The 18,848-nt window shown below is 43.2% G+C and overlaps 2 protein-coding genes across 5 annotated transcripts in view; one reads left to right on the top strand and one right to left on the bottom strand.

The window, feature by feature from the left end:
• The window catches only part of znf385a (zinc finger protein 385A), a 56,235-nt gene extending 52,775 nt beyond the window's left edge, over positions 1–3,460 (bottom strand). For 2 of the 3 annotated variants that reach the window (XM_056423589.1, XM_056423591.1), the window contains exon 1: positions 3,133–3,460. In XM_056423589.1, coding sequence (XP_056279564.1) covers positions 3,133–3,142 — 10 coding nt within the window. In that variant the 5' untranslated portion in view covers positions 3,143–3,460. The remainder of the gene's footprint in view (positions 1–3,132) is intronic. The other variant, XM_056423593.1, reaches the window with a different exon arrangement.
• An 11,142-nt stretch (positions 3,461–14,602) lies between these two features.
• birc5b (baculoviral IAP repeat containing 5b) lies at positions 14,603–18,848 on the top strand. Of its 2 annotated transcripts, none has more exons than XM_056423387.1 (5): positions 14,603–14,902; positions 15,437–15,533; positions 16,390–16,499; positions 17,336–17,453; positions 17,559–18,848. In XM_056423387.1, the coding sequence occupies exons 1-5, from the start codon at positions 14,649–14,651 to the stop codon at positions 17,646–17,648; spliced, it is 669 nt and encodes a 222-aa protein (XP_056279362.1). In that variant the 5' UTR covers positions 14,603–14,648; the 3' UTR covers positions 17,649–18,848. The 2 variants fall into 2 exon arrangements, with proteins under 2 accessions (XP_056279362.1, XP_056279363.1); XM_056423388.1 differs by having other exon boundaries at positions 14,822–14,911.

Raw genomic sequence — 18,848 nt, 5'->3', positions numbered from 1 at the left:
CAGTATAAATGCATAGTTTGGTCAGCGTGTTTAGCTGCACAATTCTCAGGCTTCCGCAACACAAAAGTGTCCCAGTTATATCTTGGATAATCCAAAAAAGCAGAATGGAACAAACTGTGACATGCATACCAAATATCTGACTCAATAGGAAGTTAGAATAACTGTGTGACTTTGACATTAACAAAGAGAGCAAAGCCGTCATGGAGAGAATGGCGGAAACTGCTGATGTGTTCAAAGATTCTCTTTGAGCTGACCTGTGGAACCAGGTGAGTATCTGCAGGCTGTTAGAGGACGGGGGCGGGAGAGCTTGAAGAATGGAATGAGCAATAGCTATGCAGACAGGTCAACATAGAGACAGATTATATGAAGACAGATGAGGCAGAGTGGGCACACAAAGACAAAGAGACGGACGGACTGCATGGTCCTGCACTCAGGAGGTGAGCTCTGACGCAAAGAGACAGGAAGATGAGACGAACAACATCCAAACATGAAGTGAGGCTCCCCGAAAAAAACTTTGAGATGAAGCTAACAAAGTGGAATGTCCCCGGAAAGCTTGTCACATTGCCATCATGCAGCATTGTGGGTAACAGTGATGGAAAAGACACTTCTTATCTCAGAGCAGATTCCAAACCAGGAGCTCCCTCCGGGCATCACTGTGCTGAAAGCGTAGGAGGATTTTATTTTTTTTGACAACATGATGGCTGATCACAATGACAACGCAGTCAATCGAGAGGCTGTACGTCAACGGGAGCCCGGTGATCATGTGATCTATTAGCTTGCCGTTGTTCTCCTGCTGCTTGGCTCTGTTCTCTGCCAAGATAACACACACACATGTTAATGCACAAGCACAAACGGCATCAGAAGCAGTCCCATACCCCGAACTTGGTGCAGAGCCCATGTCAGGCAGTGAGCTAAGCTGGCTGCCCATGGCTTGGTAAAGAGCTCACTGTACAGCACAACAACACATCCATTGCCATTATCAGCATCAGGGCTGTCATCGCTATCACAGCGGCCAAAGACCTGAGCCAGGGGCCCGGATTGCCTACGAAGCTAGTTACCATGGACTTGTGAATGCATCGTCAAGGACAGAGCCACACTGGGAACGGTTGTTTGCTCAAGGTCATACAAAACAAAGGATAGAAAGAGACTAATAGCCCTACACAGCTGTGGTTTACACAGGCTTACTCACACCATACGCAGATCAAATTGTATTATCGTTTTGTTTTTAATTCTATATATTGCCATTTGTCAGAGATATGTTATCACAACCTTGCAGATTTATTTCAGAGAGCAGAATCAGGAAATGTGCTGATTGGAGGTCCAGATCCGCCAGCGTCAAAATTGTAAAGGTCATTACAATGTCATTACCCTTTTCAGAGGAGGAAAGACAGAAATGTCAAATCACTCAGCAGCCACATGATAACGCAAATGGAGCAGAATGTTAGGTACTGGAAAATCAACAGAAATAATGGAAGATACCTATCTGAGTTAATCCGGAGAGGTCTACGTCAACTTTCCTCGAAGAGGGACGGTTTTATGGACACACTGGTTTGGTATATCTGAGCTACAGTACATTATTACAGTTTGAACACTGTTTAATATAAAGTTTGAAACAAAGAAAAAGAAAAAAAAAGAAATCAGCAGTACATGCAGTCAATAGAGCTTCTGCAAAGGCAGAATTCATGATTCATGCTACTGCCTTCAGAAGCACACAGAAGTCACATTCCATCTTTTATTACTCATCCCACAACTGTAGTGCTAAACAGTTGAAATAGACGCACTATAATAACTACTCTAAGCCCAAACCATTGCTTTTATAAGCAACTCTACCTACTGTTAGTTATCGTGGGACAGCTGTGGTGTGGCTGGGGTAAAATATAATTTACTGGAGCTGCCAGACAGTGCTTGTCTTACTGTTAGATTAGGTCAGGTAATTGCTCCTTTTTGACCAGAGCAAGAAAGTGGAAATGTAGCCAACGCCAAAACGGACAGACACAAAATGACCATGTAAAAAACTAAAACTAAAAACTTGAGAGAGTGAGAGTTAACATTTGAACAGTTCCACAGACATGATGTATACTGTCTTGCTCTGAGCATTTAGATCACAGGAATACGTACCCCCTCAATATGCACACCCCAGACTACATGACTCCCTTTAATCATTAGAGATGTCTGCTTGAGAAACATGCCTGCCGGGAGAGGAGTAGAGCTGCGCCTGAATCAGCCCAGGCATGCGTTAAAACAAAGCCGCCTCTCCGGCAAAGAACATAGCAACTCACACACACACACTTGAAACAAATGGACACAGAATAAAGTCACATACTCCCACAGGCATACACACAGTAGAAGACTCTGGAACACTTTCACAAGCTGACGTGCTCAGTGTTGCCTATGAAACACACACTATCCTTTCCACAGCAGCCCACCAGGATCGGTCACATAGAGTAACAGTGGCAAGCTCCCATCCTCTGTATGTATGTGCAAGCTGACTATGTGGAGCAGAGACCACACAGCATCCCCTCTCTCAGACATGCTACTATGAGACCAGAATACTGAAGAAGAAAGTGCCGCCTGACTCAGAACAGAACAGCCCTGTTTGATAACTAAAAGCTAGACTGTGCTGCAAACTGAGGACTGAATCTTCGATGGCTTTGTTTAAAAAGGCAATTTTTGTGACAACTTGTTTGGTCATGTAGAAACTAGGTGGTAGTGTAACAAATACCTGAGAGAAATATGTACTTGAGGAATTCTGTCTCCCCCATTTGTAGGAATTAGCATTCCATCAGTTATCAGGAGTATGAAACCAACCATTGTTACCTCTTCTCACAGGGCATGAGAATATGTAGCCTGGTCACGTGACCAAACCATAATGACATTGTCCAGCTTTGACCTTCCCTGTCATCACTCACACCTGCCATATTCATGGATCACTATTATCGCAACTACAAGCACTAACCACGATGTAAAGGTTCATCCCAGCGGTCATTATTGACAGATGTCTCTGAGGATGGAAACCATCAGAGCGCACTGTCAATAAAGAGCTGCCAGCGGCCAAGTTTAAGTAGGGATTGGTGATCCAACGACATGATTGACCTCTCCAAAATCCCAATGCACCAAAAAGCGACAACTTACCCAAAATCATGATGTGCTTTGCCTCTGGTGTCCCTGGGTTGACAAGTGCTCCCTCACTGCCCCCGTCTTGCCTGCTTTCGCCAAGGGACAAAGACTCCCAAATCTCTTTTCAGAGTTCCTCTCCACTCTCCAGAAAGAGCCAACTCAGACAGGCAGCGCTAGACGAGAGGAGAGACTGCTGCTGCTGTGCTCATGCCGTTCCTTGCGCCTGCCCTCTCCAGGTAAAAAGCTGAGTGTGATTATGAGCGATAGAGCACAAGGGTGTGTGTGTGTGTGTAGGTGTGTGTAAGTCTGTGTGTGTGTGTGTGTGTGTGTGTGTGTGTGTGTGTGTGTGTGTGTGTGTGTGTGTGTGTGTGTGTGCGTGTGCGTGTGTGTGTATGGAGGAGGGGGTCCAGCCTTTCTGCAGTTGTGGCTCAGGTAAGCCTGAGTGCTGTATGGAGGGGGTAAGTAGGCAAGAGAGGGAGAGGGAGAGAGAGGGGAGGCAAGGGGGTGTCAAAGAGGAGGGGGAGCCTAAATTGTGACAGCCTATCATAGGGGGAGGTTACAGAGCAAATATCTTCTTCTCCACAGCAGCCAGGAGGAATTGTAGTGGTCTCCAACAAAAAGCTGACAAGCAGTGTCTTCTGAGCGGTGTCATCTCTCAGGCAGCTTCAGAGGGAAGGACTTCACCGCACTGGAGTCTGCGCTGGCTTTGGTCTTTCTCAGTGAAACGCACGTTCCCCTTCACACTCTGGCTTTCTCTCCCTCTCTATGCTTCTTGTTTTTGGGGTTGGGTATAACCTAAAGGCACCTTACACATGCCTCTGCTCTGATTGGTGGCAGCCTCAACCAATGGAAACAGCGACAGACACTTGTCATCATGCAGAGTGGACGTCATGAAAGAGAGACAGAGCTTGCCTTTTCCCTCAGCCACTGTTACTCTATTTCATTTCTCAAATTCTTCTCACAAATCTCCCCCTTACGAAGAGGATGATTGTCCACCCCCCCTCCCCACCCACACACACACACACACCACCCTCCCCCACGCCCCCTCCACCCTTCTCTGTCCTTTGACTCCATGTGTATGAAGACTTGTTAAAGGATTAACCTTTTTGTGTCTGTGGCTCTGCCCTTCTCCCCTTTTCTCCTTCCATCTCCTAACCTGCCCAGGCAAGGTTGTGCATTTTATCAACCGCTGTGTTTTCGTCAAAAGGATGGAATTTAGACTGGGAGTGGAGTGGGGGAGGCAAGCAAAAAAGGAAAGATGAAATAGAAAGCGACAGAGCGGAGGAGGCAGACGAAGAAGGAGGGGCAGAGATTAAGCTGAATGCAACTGACAGAGGGATGAGGAAAAGTGGAATGACAAGGGGAGACGACCGGGAGGACGGAATACCGACAAAGACCGTCGGACACAACGGCTGCAGAGACCTAAACTGTGTGGACCAGAGCAATGCAGCCACTAATCGGGCTTCACAGGTCCACTTCCTCCATGCCAAGAAACCACTCAAACAGCGTCCGTCTGCTGTCATCTCTGAGCTCTCGTCTCTCTCTGTGTGTCTACAGATTCACATGTGAAGAGTCAAGATAGCCAGAGAGAGACTTTTGAAAACAATGTGGTTGAGAAGCTCTGCACTTAAGGCTTAAGAAAGCTGTCAAAAAACGAATCCTCTTGGGCGGGGATACTTGCAATCACACGGATATAAACACGTGAGCCTGGGGCGACAGAACATTCTGCCTGATGTTCATATTGCCTCTTCGTGTCCTGCTCTCGCCTTCTCTTTTTCTTTTCTATCTCTAACCCCCCCCCTTTTTTTCTCAGGCTGAGGCTGTGAGTCACAGGGTGTTGGAGTGAATACTAAGGAGGCTGGCAGACACCTCCAGTACCGCTCTACACAGCAGCTCCACTGCATACATGTGAACCATTGAATGAACAGTGTACATTGGAAGACCCAAACACATTTTTACAAATTGTAAATGTGGGTAAGATACACTGACTACCTGCTGGAGTTATGGAACATATGGTAGCTCCATATAACACCTGCAGCGGTAATACAGATTAGCCATTACACACAGGGAGTAATTGACTCACATTTGTGGAACACACATTGAAGAGTGCAAAAGGACAAACATACAGAATAGAAAATGAATTTGAGCCTGTGGCTTCTTGGATAAAACGAACCAACACACAGTGTTTGCAGGAAATGGACTGAGCGCTGAGGATATTAGTTTTTGAAAATGGGACACCAGCAGCTGGAAGTATTGATGAGAATAGTTCTCATCAATACAGCAATGCGTGCAAGTCCTTCCATGAGCATGTGTATGTGTGTGTGTGTGTGTTTGTGTGTCAGTAAAAGAGCTGAGATAGGGTTTCCTCATTAGTTGTGTTGGTATCAATAATTCAGAGCCGGTCCTTGTTGGCGTTCAATGGACCGAGTGCTAATGTGCTGTCGGGCCAGCGGGGGCCCAGGACCCAACGCCATTTTAATGGATGTCATGATGAGAGGGGGAAATTGGAGCACGGAGATCCTGTATCATCCATAGGTAAGAAGAAGGAGAGAGGACACGGCAGAGGAGAGGAGTGAGGACGCAGGGGGGGAAACAGATGGCAGGTATGGGGGCACAGAGGGTGGTAGGGAGAAACAGGAAGAAGAGATAGGAAAGAGGAAAGGAAATTGGGCTATTAAGCTCCCCGTTTGCCATTGGCTACAGATCGATCATTCTTAGAATGACCTCTATCACCTTTGAATGGATGGGTATCAGGGGGCACATGTTAAGTGGCCACTAGGGGTATATCTTCAATGAATAATGAACTAATGTATTTTCATTTGCAATTTACTTGACTTGCTAGAGGTACTTCACTCACGAATGTCTTTCTTATCATTCATAAATGTTGACTCGTATGATTTATGAAGACACATTTTCCATTTTTGCAGCTGACCAGCAACTAATTGGATTAAATTATGGTAAAAGGGTAGTTATTGAAAACTACTTATATTCTCCATGTAAAAGTTCAAACTTGTATAATTATTTATTCAGGCAACCATAAAGATGTCCTTCAGACATCGCAGACCAGTTAAATGGAGCGCTTTGTAGCAACACATCCCGTTTCCACTCTCAACTTGTCAAGCCTGGGGATCTGACACCGACATACCAAGGCACCCTTTAGTGTCTGTGTGGGATGCAACAGGCTTCCAAGTAACAAGCAACACATATCACTTTTACCCAAGAAGCCGCTGTGTGTGTCCTGTGGGAACCACGTCAATGTTGGTATTATTATACCGATAGTTCTATGATTGTATTGAATGTATTGAAGAATCCAACAATGCTAGACACATTTAAAAAATGTTCTAAAGTGGAATGACAATCCAACCAGGAGAGTTTCATGCAAATCCAACTGTTAATGACATAACATTGTTTATTTGGAAAAATTAAAAAGACATTTACAATCAGGTTCATAAGTATTCAGACTGTGACACAATTGTTCTATTTTTGCCTATTTACACGACTGTAACGTATTTGAAAAAAAACAGTCAATATGAAGTTGATGAGTAGACTTTACAATGGATATAACAAAAATATGGCATTAACTGTTTAGAAGTTACAGCAATTTGTTTACAGTCTGCCACATTTACAGAGGTTTAGAATTAATTTGACAAACTAATGGATAGTGAATATAATCATCCATTATCAATATAAAATATTCCATCATAGTCATCACCAAACGCTGAGTTTCCTCTCTTGAGATGGTTTGCCAGGCCCTTACTGCAGCCTCCTTCATGTGCTGCTTATTTGTGGGTCTTTCTGCCCTCACTTTTAGCTGAAATTAATTAAAAGCATGCTCACTTTTGGAGCATTATCCATCTGTACCGAGTAGCACCGTCCAATCCGTTTTGCAGCATTTGGCTGAATCTGAGTACATAGTACACCCTCAACACCTCAAAACTCATCCTGCTACTTCTATCAGCTGTGACATCATCAATGAACACCAGTTGCCCAGTTCCATTGGCAGCCATGCAAGCCTGTGCCGCAGCACTGCCTCCACCACGTTAACCAGATGATGGGGTTTGCTTCAGATCAGGAGCCGTTCATTTCCTTCTCCACACTTTTCTCTTCCCATCCTTCTGGTCCAAGTTAATCTTGGTTTAAGTCATGCTCTCTGGCTAAATATGGCCTTCCTGTTCTTCAGTGTTACCAGTGGTTTGCAACATGTTGTAAACCTTCTGTATTCAGATTTATGAAGGCATCTCTTGTTCCTAGACTTTGACAATAAAAAGCCTCCCTCTTGACCTCAGTATTATGAAGGGTTATAGGGATGGGTATTCCAACACCGGGTATACACAGGACCGCTGTACCTGCACGCACGTAGCTAGCGCGCAGCTACGAGCTAGCTTAAACATGGGCTGCTCGTCATAATCGGTCTCCACGTGTTCAGGGGACGGTGACGTCTCCCCGTCGCCAGCCTGGCGCTGGTGTGTGCTCACGCGGCTCCGCGTAGTCACACACGGCCAGTCCTAATAAACTCCTTCTTGATGGGGGGGGGGGGGGGCGCAAGACTTTTTTCGTCAGGGCGACCGGAGCTATATATATATAATATATATATATATATATATATAAATTTTTTTTTTGAATCATAGGTTAGGGCACTTATAAGCTGATAGCTCAGCCTCCGACCCTTCGGTCAGCCACTTAAGGGTTAAAATTTGTGAATCCACAGAACCACATAACCCCACCCGGGATGGGGTGTAGGTCATAATCAGTGTGTGATTTCGCCAAACCCCCCTATCGTTGGGAGGTCGCGATTCAGACTCGCGCCTGAATCGCTCCTCCCGGTGGCGATCTGAATCGCCATCGCCACCCCGCTCCCTGAGAGATTCACAATCTGCTGCTTTGCTGGAAATCACAGGGAGGTCGCGGCACTTTCTTGGCGATGTGTCGGCGTGTGCGTGCTAAAAAAAAACCCGTTCAGAAACAAAGAAACCCGGAAAAAACCGAACCCTGACGCAACAACAGGCAACACCTCCGTCAGCAAAATGGCGTGAGGTTAAACGATGACTGGGCGAACCTGCTGACAACACGAGAAGTTCACAACAATAGTTTTTTCAATTTTTTCAGGCGCCCAAAGAAAAAAAAGACAAAAGAAATGCGCTATGTCGTCGGGTACATCACCGTATTGAACCGGTACCATATTGGCACCGGGTTTCGGTACCCAACCCTAGTTACGAAGGGTAAGCGTTTTCCGGACCAGCTACCAAATCCAACAATTGTAATCATCTCCAGATGACCTTTTTATCTGCTTAATTTGTCATGAAATAACGAGGTAACGGGCTACACCTGGCCATCAAACCATTTCTCAGACAATTGTCTATTTACTTTTGAACCTCTGAAAATGTGGAGGTAACAGTTCCTAAAAGGTTAATGTGATAGTTTGGTTATATCCAATGTAAAGCTAAAGGTCTGCACTTCAACCATGCCGACTACGTCTTTATACATGTGTGTAAAGTTGTGTAAAGAGGGAAATAGGAAACATTGAGTCACAATCCAAGTCTGTATGCCCCTGAATGTACCTTTAATTCCTGTGGCTCTGTATTCTATTTTGTAATTGTGTTATATCTCATAGTGTTGGGATTTGAACCTCGAGGCCACCGTACAAGATGATGGCGAGGTTGATGGTGGTTGTTATTGGTTGTTAACTAATGCCGCCCTCTACTGGTGTAAATCCGTAAACACAGGACTCGAGTAATCTGTCTGTAAAATATTCAAGTTTTAGCTACCCTACTAGACAGCAATCTGGAAAACTGAAAACCAAGCCATGTAAACTGAGAGGCTCATATGTTCGCAGAGTCATATGAACACACACAGTTAAATCAGGGAACCAAACAGACATGAGGCACAGCCGGTTGAATTGATGGACTGTCAGACTGAATCAGAAATACCTAACTCATATAGGAAACTATCTGTACAACAGACTTGACAACGCTGCGGAGGCCAGTGTCCTTACTGGAACTGTTTTTATGGGCAGAATGGGGAATTAGACAAAGTGCACAGATCCTGAGTGTAACAGGTCAAACTTGACAGGAACGACTAATAAGTATGAAGGACGAATACGGACTTAGTCTGCTGATGTGCAGAGACAGCATTTTTTAGATTTATCAAATCTGAGAGAGAAAACGACATCAAATGCCCCCATTCATCAAATGCTATGATCCGTCTTCCTAATTCTTTCCTGCAAAGGGAAATCAATAAAGCTACACTCACTGAAATCTGCCAGACCGAGTGTAACTCACCTCCTCACAACAGCTCAAAACCAGTGTCAAAATGCAACTTCTGTTGATCATGAATTCTACTCATATTTCATAACCCGCAGGCGATATGTGACTTTCCAGAAACGATAGTTCATCGTTTTTCTTAGCATGGTGTCAGAAAAAGATTTCTGTTGACACAGAGTCTGCCCCTTGGTCATATATCACGGTTTGGGTGTCTCTTGGCACTGTGGTGGTGAATGTAGAGGCTGCCTATGAATGTCAAAGGTGGGCGAGCTCTGGGTATCAGCACACTTGCCCGTCATAATATGGCAAAGCATTTAATAGAGCCACCAGAAAATAAATTACAGCTTACTATGCCAGCTATGGAATCTGAGGTAACTTTATAGGAATCACATCTCTATATCTGCCAAATGATGAGCACATCGTAGGACACAGTCTATTTAATGGCTTCATTAAGAGCATGCATAGCACACACAACCAGCCGTTTAGTATGAATAAAAGACCTCTGCATTCCCCTTGAAGTGGCCGGAGTCTGCAAGTCTGACAGTTGAGCATATCAGTTTACAACTGTGAGGGATAAATCATCTCACTAAATTTAGACTATTGATCAGGTGTGAACATGTGCAAAAAATGTTTCCAGTTGTACATTTTAGATTGTTTCTCACTTTATTAAAGTGTTATTAGATACTAATTGCATTAATTCAATGATTAAGGCACAGCTGGTTGAATTGATTCATTGATCAAAAGTATATTTATCTATTTTGAGAATATATTTTTCATTTCAGTCAATTCTCAAGGACAAATGCCGTTTCTTTTTTGTTGTCAGCCGGACCAAACAAGACATTGATAGTGTTGTGCTCTAGATATTGTGATCAGAATTTGTCCTTTCTTTGTGACATTTTAGAAGCCAACTGATTAATCCACCAATCACAAAAATAATCTTTTAAGAAAAGAAGTTGCAGCCTTTTTACTAAGTGTGTATGCCTTCATTACATGCTTTTTGATCAAAATGCCATGTCGATAAAGCTCTACAAAAATAAAAAGATTGATAGAGTCTGCAGTTTTTTGAGGACTTGTGATATGTGGGTCATGTGACTGTCTTGTGAATCCACGCCTGTGTATAGAGATGAAGAATGTTGATATTGACTGCCACACTCTCACACGTCCCTGACATTTTTACACCAGCACCAGAGGACAGGACGTCTTTCTTTCCAACCGCTCGGACCACACATTTGCACTATAACTGCAGTCCATACTTCCCTACAACTTAACTGTTGCTTCTCCTTGACTAAATCATTTAAGATACACAATGTTGTGTATTTTAGAGAACAGAATATAATGATTTTCTATGTGGATCACAGTCTATTTCTAAAGCTCAGACATTCCTCAGCTGAGAGTGATGTGGTAGCTGAACAAAATCACCATGGAAGTCAAAAGTCAACCACAGCCCTTCTTCAAAAGTTGGTCTCCTTCCCACACACGTTTTGTTGAGAGAAAACACGACAAATTGTGCACACATATGCTCAAATTAAGATCACCTTCACCCCCCAAATGTGGGGTGTCAACAGTCTGTGTGAGGGTAGCAGAGGACAGATGAAGCTGTCAGAACAGTTGTCAGCTGCAGGGACATGCAACATGTATTTGAGCCAAGAATGAAGACTGTATGAAGAGCATTTGCTTACATTTGACCGATCATTCATATAAACAAGTGTAATGTTTTGTGGTGCATCCGAGCATTGTATACCAGCAAAATCCACTTAATGTAGCTACATATAGACAAATTGAATTTTAAAAAGATGTATTTCTCGCTCCACACAGAGACAGTAAAGAAGCACACAGTTATTGTAGCATCAGATGGTAATAGGCTCCTTTCCTACCTGTGGTCCACATTGCACCTCAAGTCCTCCTGCAGCTCCTTATTGAGTCAGTCCAATCTCCTATCCAGGCACACTGAAAAACAACTATTTCCACTGTGATATCCCTCCCAGTATGAAACTGGTCGGGTGGAAAAAAATATATCAAGAAGGATCCTCAACTGTTTTTATTCTTCCAAGAGCTGTGTATGCAAACGGCATAGCCCTACGCCTGGCAATGTAAAGGATATGTGGAAATAGCAACCACAAACACATCTATTACCTTCCCTCCACCTCTCTACATCCCATCTCCTCCCTCCCTCTCTTTCCCTCTCAGCCCTGTGTGAAAACAAAACTTGGGTCAAGTAGCTAATCGTAGCAAGCCCTAATAAGTGAGGGCAGTTGGATGAGAAGAAAGGAAGAGCAGAAGCTGTCGCATAGAATAAATAAATAAATGTAATCGAAAGCATAAAGAGCGAAAGTGAGATGCAGTACACAGAGAAATATCAACAAATGAAAAGATGTTTTGTGGTATAACAGAATACACAAATTATCTAACAGTCAGAACTGTTGCTAAATTGTCATAAAGGACCACCAAATGGTAAACCTTTGTATTGCTATTATTGCTGAGAATGAAAGAGGACAAACTGGTAAACCTCAGCAAAAAACTGAAAAAACGTTTGAACGTTTATGGAAAGATTTTGAGTGAACAGTAACACACACATGAGTAAATTCAGAGCTAGATGTTATCCACCCACCCTACAGGCCACTTGGAGCTACAGTACCATGACATGATAAGCGAAATAGGCGAATAAGCCCTGACACTGCATCACCGTACACAGTTTAAAAATCACACACTCTCAGTCTTATACGCAGGCACACTGCATCTCAGCACTCATCCATGGCACTCTGCAGGAAGATAAGGTTAGAAGCGGAAAATGACAGCAGTTTACAGTTGTAAGCACATTTCAACACCAAGGGGCCTGCGGGGTAGTGTTACAGGGACACACTGCTTCCCAGGACTGTCCCTGTCTCTCACAGGCTAGTAAAGTATAAACCACAAACCATTAAATCTGACAGTTGACTTACTGGCTATTATGTATATTGTTATGTTTCAGAAGAAATATGCAGCTGGAAAGTGCAATTCCAGCCTGAAATACCTTAAATACGAATGCTCGATCTTGGCCTACTTATACACATCTGTGATGTGGCACAGCTTTTAATATAGACAGTATCACAGAAGTTAACAAAGTAAAGTTAGTCATAACACACACATCTTTTTGTTTAAACTCTAGTTTAAACTTAAGTTTAAATGTTTACCTATTTTGCATGGTTGAATACATAAGACAGGAGTATAGAGCAATAATAAATGTGATCCATCCAGCCTTTGACTTCTCCTGTGCATTGCGTGGTCCAGCCACTGCTGCTGCCGTCTCCCTAAATCCACGGTGCGTCCGCACGGCGTCCATGTCAGCAGGTCCACAATGGAGTGGGCTGGCAGATGGTGTCCGGTGGCCCTGTGAGTGCTTCCTCAGTGGTCTCCTGATGTTACAATTCACATGTCCAACTTCTCTCAGTCACTCCAGTACAACTGGTAGTCATGCCATCATCTCATGAACTGATACATGTGCAGTTCTGGATGTACTGTAGGCCAGGACAGTGGAGTGTGGAGATGGTTGGGCGGCAGGACAAGGGCAGTGGTGGCGTTGGGCGAAAGTGGGGCCTGGGGTGGAGCAGTGGCCTTCGTGGCCAAGACCAGACAGATGGTGGTGGACTTCAGGAGGAGGTGGCTCTGGTGGAGGACTCTGGAGTGCCTGGCCCAGGGACAGGAGAAGGGACTGACGATGGAGGGTGAAGATCAGCAGGTGGCTTTGTAGGGGAAGTTCAACATTTTTCCCTTGAAGAAGAAGGGTCGTCTGTGAGCAGCATGCTGGAAGATTTAGAAGACACGGCAGTGCAGTGTTCTTCGGGAGTTCTTTGCCATTGTCTGCTGGGAGCAGTGTGCCTTTGCCTAAGTCTGCTGCCCGGGCGAACTGACCAGCCTCACCAGCACACTGGTTGGAACTGGGGCCATGAGAATCTCTGTAGGTGGAGACTGCTGGGACAGGTGGTGGAGTCCACTTGGGAGGACGCGACGACCCTTATTGACACCCCACCCGGACCACCACCTCACCACTGAGGACTTTCTCACAGGTCTCCAGACGCTCCCTCCACCTCGTCTGACACGGAGACAGCAGGACGGATACCAGAGAACATTCCTGCCCCTGCCAGTGGAGGGCTCACTTGAGAACATCTCTGCTCTTCTAAATATAACTACAATAACTACTACCACCCTGATCTGCACTTGTCTATCTCATTTGTTACACACACACATTTTACACACATTTCATTCATTGCATTTCATTTGCTCACACACACACTTTTTTTGCACACTTTATTTGTATTTTTTGTTTTGTATTTGTGTGTGTTGTTGTGTGTAATGTATGTTGTTTGTATATTATATATATTATATGTTATATTATTTTTTTTTTTATTTTACTTTTATTCTACATTTTCTTCATCTTTTTTTCTTTTTTTTTGTGTTTTTTTTTTTGTGTTGTGTGCTGCTTACTCGACAAACAAATTTCCCCTTGGGGATTAATAAAGTATATATCTATCTATCTATCTATCTAAAATATCAAAAATCTTTACAGTAAACAACATCCTTGAATTTCTCTCAAAGGGGGAGTTAAGCTCATAGCCTACACTTTCCTTTGTGCTTCATGAAGACTATATATATATATATATATACATATATATATATTCGGGCTGTCAATCGATTAAAAAAAATTAACTAATTGATCGCACATTTTGAAATTCATTAATCGCGATTAAAAGTTTTTTTTTTTTCTAAAGACTAAATCTTCTAAATGAATGAGTAATCCCTTCAGACAGCGTGTATTTTAGACACTTGTTTAATTGTATTCTTTTTTAAAGACAAAACTTCACACAGAGCTGTGTTTTCAAAGAGGCTCCTACCGATACAGAGCCAGTGAGGTATTTAATATCGTGGATGATAAATTGTTTCTTCAGTGAAACATCCAGATTAGTAAACAAAGGTGTATTAGAGACCCCATTGGTCCTGTCATCTTTAACATTGAACAGCAGCAGAACCAGTGGCCTTGGTAAACTGACAATATGTCACGTTAACCCTCTGGAGGCTGGGCTCATTTTCTCGATTTTACAAAAAAATGTAAAGTCACTTTTGCATGTGACACATCCCAGTGTTTTCCCCACCATTCTCTCAAGGTGAGGCCCCGCCCCCCTGAAATTTTCTCTATCGCGCCAGATTACAGCAGAAGTAATGTAAGGTTCTTTCCTTCAAGACGTCTTTGTTCTTGTGTTAAACTAAACGTCTGTTGTTGGTCGTCTCTACAGCAGCATGTCATTCTGTCTCCACGTGTCGTTCACTCTTCTCGGCTCTCCGTCTCGCGCGCCGCAGAGCTCCATGCCGGCGTGTCTGCGCGCGCATCGAGCGGAGCAAAAAAAAAAAAAAGTCCCCTGCACCTTCCGCCCCGCGTCACCGACACGTCGCCCTCTGCTTCTCTGTGAATATCGAGGAGCAGACGGGAGGAAGGAGGCGGACTGCCGCGGCTTGACACTCAGAGGAGTGCAACAACTTCAACGACACCGGAAGTAAACAGAGTTGCGTTAATTGCGTTTAAATATTTTAGTGCGTTAATCGCGGCCAAATTAATCGCATAGATTAACGCGTTAACGCTGACAGCCCTAATATATATATATATATATATATATTATTTTTTAATGTTTTTAAGCAGTCTGGCATATATATTTTATAAAACATTAATTAATTAAGTAGTAAAAAAAACTGTAACATTGAAATGCAGCTTCTGGATTTGTCTAACCCATACTGCAACACACATATAATAGATTCATATTCAGATATTTAAAAAGTATTTAGGTACAGTTATGCTGTACAATTTTTTTATTCACGTCTACAAAAAAAAGTCAAAATGTGGCTGCAGTAGGGCTCCGCCATGTTGAACTTACTTACGTCCCGACAGAGTCCCGCCCACCTCAACCTGCGCAGACTTTAATTAGCCAAAACCGAAACACCTGTGCAGTGTGCGATCGTCGGCAAACACAGTACATTGAGTCGAGACCGTTTTATGCTGAAGCTATGTCCAACATTAATCTTCTATCCGCCAGGTTTTCCACTTATGACAAAATGTACAGTCATGAAGTACGCGAACAAAGCTTTGCAGACTGGCCATTTAGAGAAGATTGTAACTGCACACCTGAGAAGGTAAGAGGGCCGCCGAGTCTCGACGCTGCTGGTTATGATAAAAGGCTTCCAGCAATATTTACGATTGACAGCTTTTTTTATGTGCAATGATACAATGTTGTGTATTAAAAAGAGGAATTTAACTGAAATTAAAGCACCAATGGTGGAAGAAGTTGAAAGTAGCTGAACAAGCTCTGTTAAATTAATGTTACTAATGTTTCAAAAGTAAAATGTTGGCTTCTAAAATGTTGTGGAGTAGAAGTGTAAAGTAGCATTAAATGGAAAGTAGACGTAAGCTAAGTTACTTTCCACCACTAGAAGGCACTAACTACTTCATGGTAAGACAGGCAGCGGGAGGTCAGACTGGGGTAATGTGAGGGAGGCTTCCTCTTAATTCACTCAGGATCTGTCTGTCAGCCCTAGGACACGGTGGCTACTGAAAATAATTATTGATTTTCCCAAATCATGTTGACACTTCAAGTTACGTAATCTTATACTACAGCCTTTTATCTAAGGCTGTCACAGTGTGTGATCGATGGTTAAGCAGGTGTCACTGGTGCACTGACTCTACCCTTTGCCCATCCTTGTCATGTGATGGATGGGCTGCTGACACCTCACTTGGTGAGCAACACTATATGCCATGTTACCACATCTCCCCCCCCCCCCCAGAGCCAAAATTAGATTATCTGCTGGTTTTGTTCTCCATTACACTAAATTCCCTCCAGCTATGCTCTTTTGTTCTTGCATTTGTCTCATTTGTCATTGAGTTAGCAGCTCATAACATTCAACACATTTTGTGCTTGCTTTTTTTTCTTTTCTTTTTTACAGTATGGTGGGGACATTAAAACATCTGTTGCTGCTTGGTTTGTCTTTGCAGATGGCCACGGCTGGGTTTGTCCACTGCCCGAGTGAGAATGAGCCTGATGTTGCTTGCTGTTTCTTCTGTTTGCTTGAGCTTGAGGGATGGGAGCCAGATGACGATCCTTGGTAAATTAAGCATGTCAACTTCCTCAGGCCTTTTCCTTTACCTAACCTACCTTCAGACGGAGAGCCGAGAAGTGTTAATGCGACACGTAGAGACAGAATGACATGCTACTGGTTAGAGACGACCAACAACAGACGCGCATTCTGCGCATGCGTTAAAAAAACCAACTAATTAATCCTGTAATTTAATCATAATGCGTTAATGCGTTATTTTTCACAGCACTAATATATATATATATATATATAAAATTATAATTACCTGTTTTAAATGTTGTTGCAGTTTCTTTATCTTAATCAGCATGATGTCATTTAAAAAATAAAATCTTTTTGGTGTTTTTGCTTTTACAGAAGATTGTATCCCAGTTGAGTTGGATTTATTTAAAGCGGGCTCATTTTAAAACCAAAAATGTAGGCAGTGCCCATGAGGAAATGTGTGGTTGCTTTTCATTAAGCTATTCTTCTCATCTTTTCTTGCCTCCTCTCCTCACATCTTAGTCCTACACATGGAAGATGCGAGCGGAGGAGGAGAAGCAAGGAGTTGGGCAACATGCGTTTATCAAAATGAGACGTCCTTGCCTTGGAGCAGTCATCCCAACTAACTACAACTTATGAATCGAAAAGGAATAGTTACATTCAGTGTCCTGCCATGGTTCAATTATTCCAGCTGTGTGTCACTACTCTTTTGCAACTGGTGTGTCCTCTCTGATGATATGAAGGAACAAATGCCTAAGTCCTGAAAGGGGCTAACTAGGGTTAAGGATGACACGACATTGCTCTGTGTGTAAAATGCAGATGTTGTCCCTTGCACTAATGTCCTCAATAGCATGTTCTCTGCCCAGGACTGAACATTCAAAACGTAGCCCCAACTGTGGATTCTTAACCTTGAAGAAAGACGTCATCGAGCTGACTGTGGCTGACTACTATCAAATGGAAAAAGAGAGGCTAAAGATCTACCTTGTGAGTGTCCTTAAAATCGGTGTTGTGTGTGTGATGAAGTGAGGTTTTGCTTGAATATGTTTGGAGTGGTTGTTCACATGGCCTGCATTTTTTTCCACTCTCCAGAGAAAGGTTTGTCATCAGAAGATGGCAGATTTCCGGGATGGCGTCGACCATATGACTGAGAGCCTAAAATCTCAGTTGGACACTATGTGATATGGTTGAAAACAAACTTCCTGTTTTATATATTGTGATTTTATTGCACTTACACTAACCATAAGGGTGTAGCACCAGCCTTTACTCTTGACTCAATAGTTTTTAATAGCAGTTTAAATGATCAATAAAGTTGTTTGTAGTATTGTCTTTAACCACTAGATGGTGCTTTTGCACTGAAGCTGTAGTTTTCTGCAAGACGCTCTCTGGAGTTTCACATCTCGCACTCAAAATCTTCACAAAGACGATCTTAAATAAAAGCTCACATTGAACAGGATTACAATGCTGGTTATATTCCCTCTTTTCAAGTAAATACGTACCATGTTCCTGAACGTGCCACCATCTCTACCACCCCTTTTCAAATGTTGACCCTGGACAGATGGCCTGAAGCCCCTCCCTTTTAATACCAACTGTTGCCCCAGTAACATCTGTTACATATAGGGGGACAGTGTGCACTGAGATTGCTCACCAGGACTCTTGCCTTACCCTGTGGCCAGGACTAAGATTTAGGAAACCCTTATGGATGCTGCTGCTGACAATGGAGGAGGAGGAGGAGGTGCTCATGCAGTAAACACACTAAGAAAGACCCGGCACACTGTTATGCTTCACTGCTCTTATTTCACCTTTCAAGAACAAAGGTTTAACTCTGAAACTATTATTTGCAAAAGTTGGTGTAACGTCTTGAGAAGTTTAATCTCTTGTGTAGCAGAAGGAAGACGTTGGGCTCAGTTTGTGTGCCTTTGATGGCTGATGGGAGTGTTGGCTGAATGGAGTGCAGGATTAAAAGAGGCTATCCCTTCTCCAACCATCCACTGGTCTGGATTACTGTTTAATGTAACACTCTGGCCACTGAGCCCAGATCAGCTGCTTAATTCTCCTTTATCCGCTCCCTGCAGAGCAAATTGAAGTAACTATTTTTACCCCAAAAAGTAACCTACCCATACGTGATGTAACATTTCTAATCAAACTGTTATGCTTCTCTTTTTTTGGGTCTTAAATCAATGCATTGTATTCCCGCATTAATGTGTTTCTTTGATCGGTGACTTTTTTTCATTTGAGATGCATGTAAATGTCTTATGTAGAGGAAGATCCACTAAATGTACCAAATACTAATTTCAGTTACCTGATGTTGGTTGACATTTAGCTCTGAGTGTTGAGGTATTTGCATAAATGCACAGATTATAAAGAGTGTGTTTACAGTAA

This window comes from Pseudoliparis swirei, chromosome 9 (assembly GCF_029220125.1).
Source record: "Pseudoliparis swirei isolate HS2019 ecotype Mariana Trench chromosome 9, NWPU_hadal_v1, whole genome shotgun sequence".
Taxonomy (NCBI): domain Eukaryota; kingdom Metazoa; phylum Chordata; class Actinopteri; order Perciformes; family Liparidae; genus Pseudoliparis; species Pseudoliparis swirei.
Note: the sequence above shows the minus strand (reverse complement) of the source record. Positions and strands in the feature narration are given on the sequence as shown.

Excerpts from the sequence above, each read along its gene's own strand:
- birc5b (XM_056423387.1), top strand. The coding sequence starts at position 14,649 with ATGTCATTCTGTCTCCACGTGTCGTTCACTCTTCTCGGCTCTCCGTCT. Across the intron at positions 15,534-16,389 it reads GTAACTGCACACCTGAGAAG|ATGGCCACGGCTGGGTTTGT; the intron begins GTAAGAGGGCCG and ends TTGTCTTTGCAG. Across the intron at positions 17,454-17,558 it reads AGAGGCTAAAGATCTACCTT|AGAAAGGTTTGTCATCAGAA; the intron begins GTGAGTGTCCTT and ends TCCACTCTCCAG.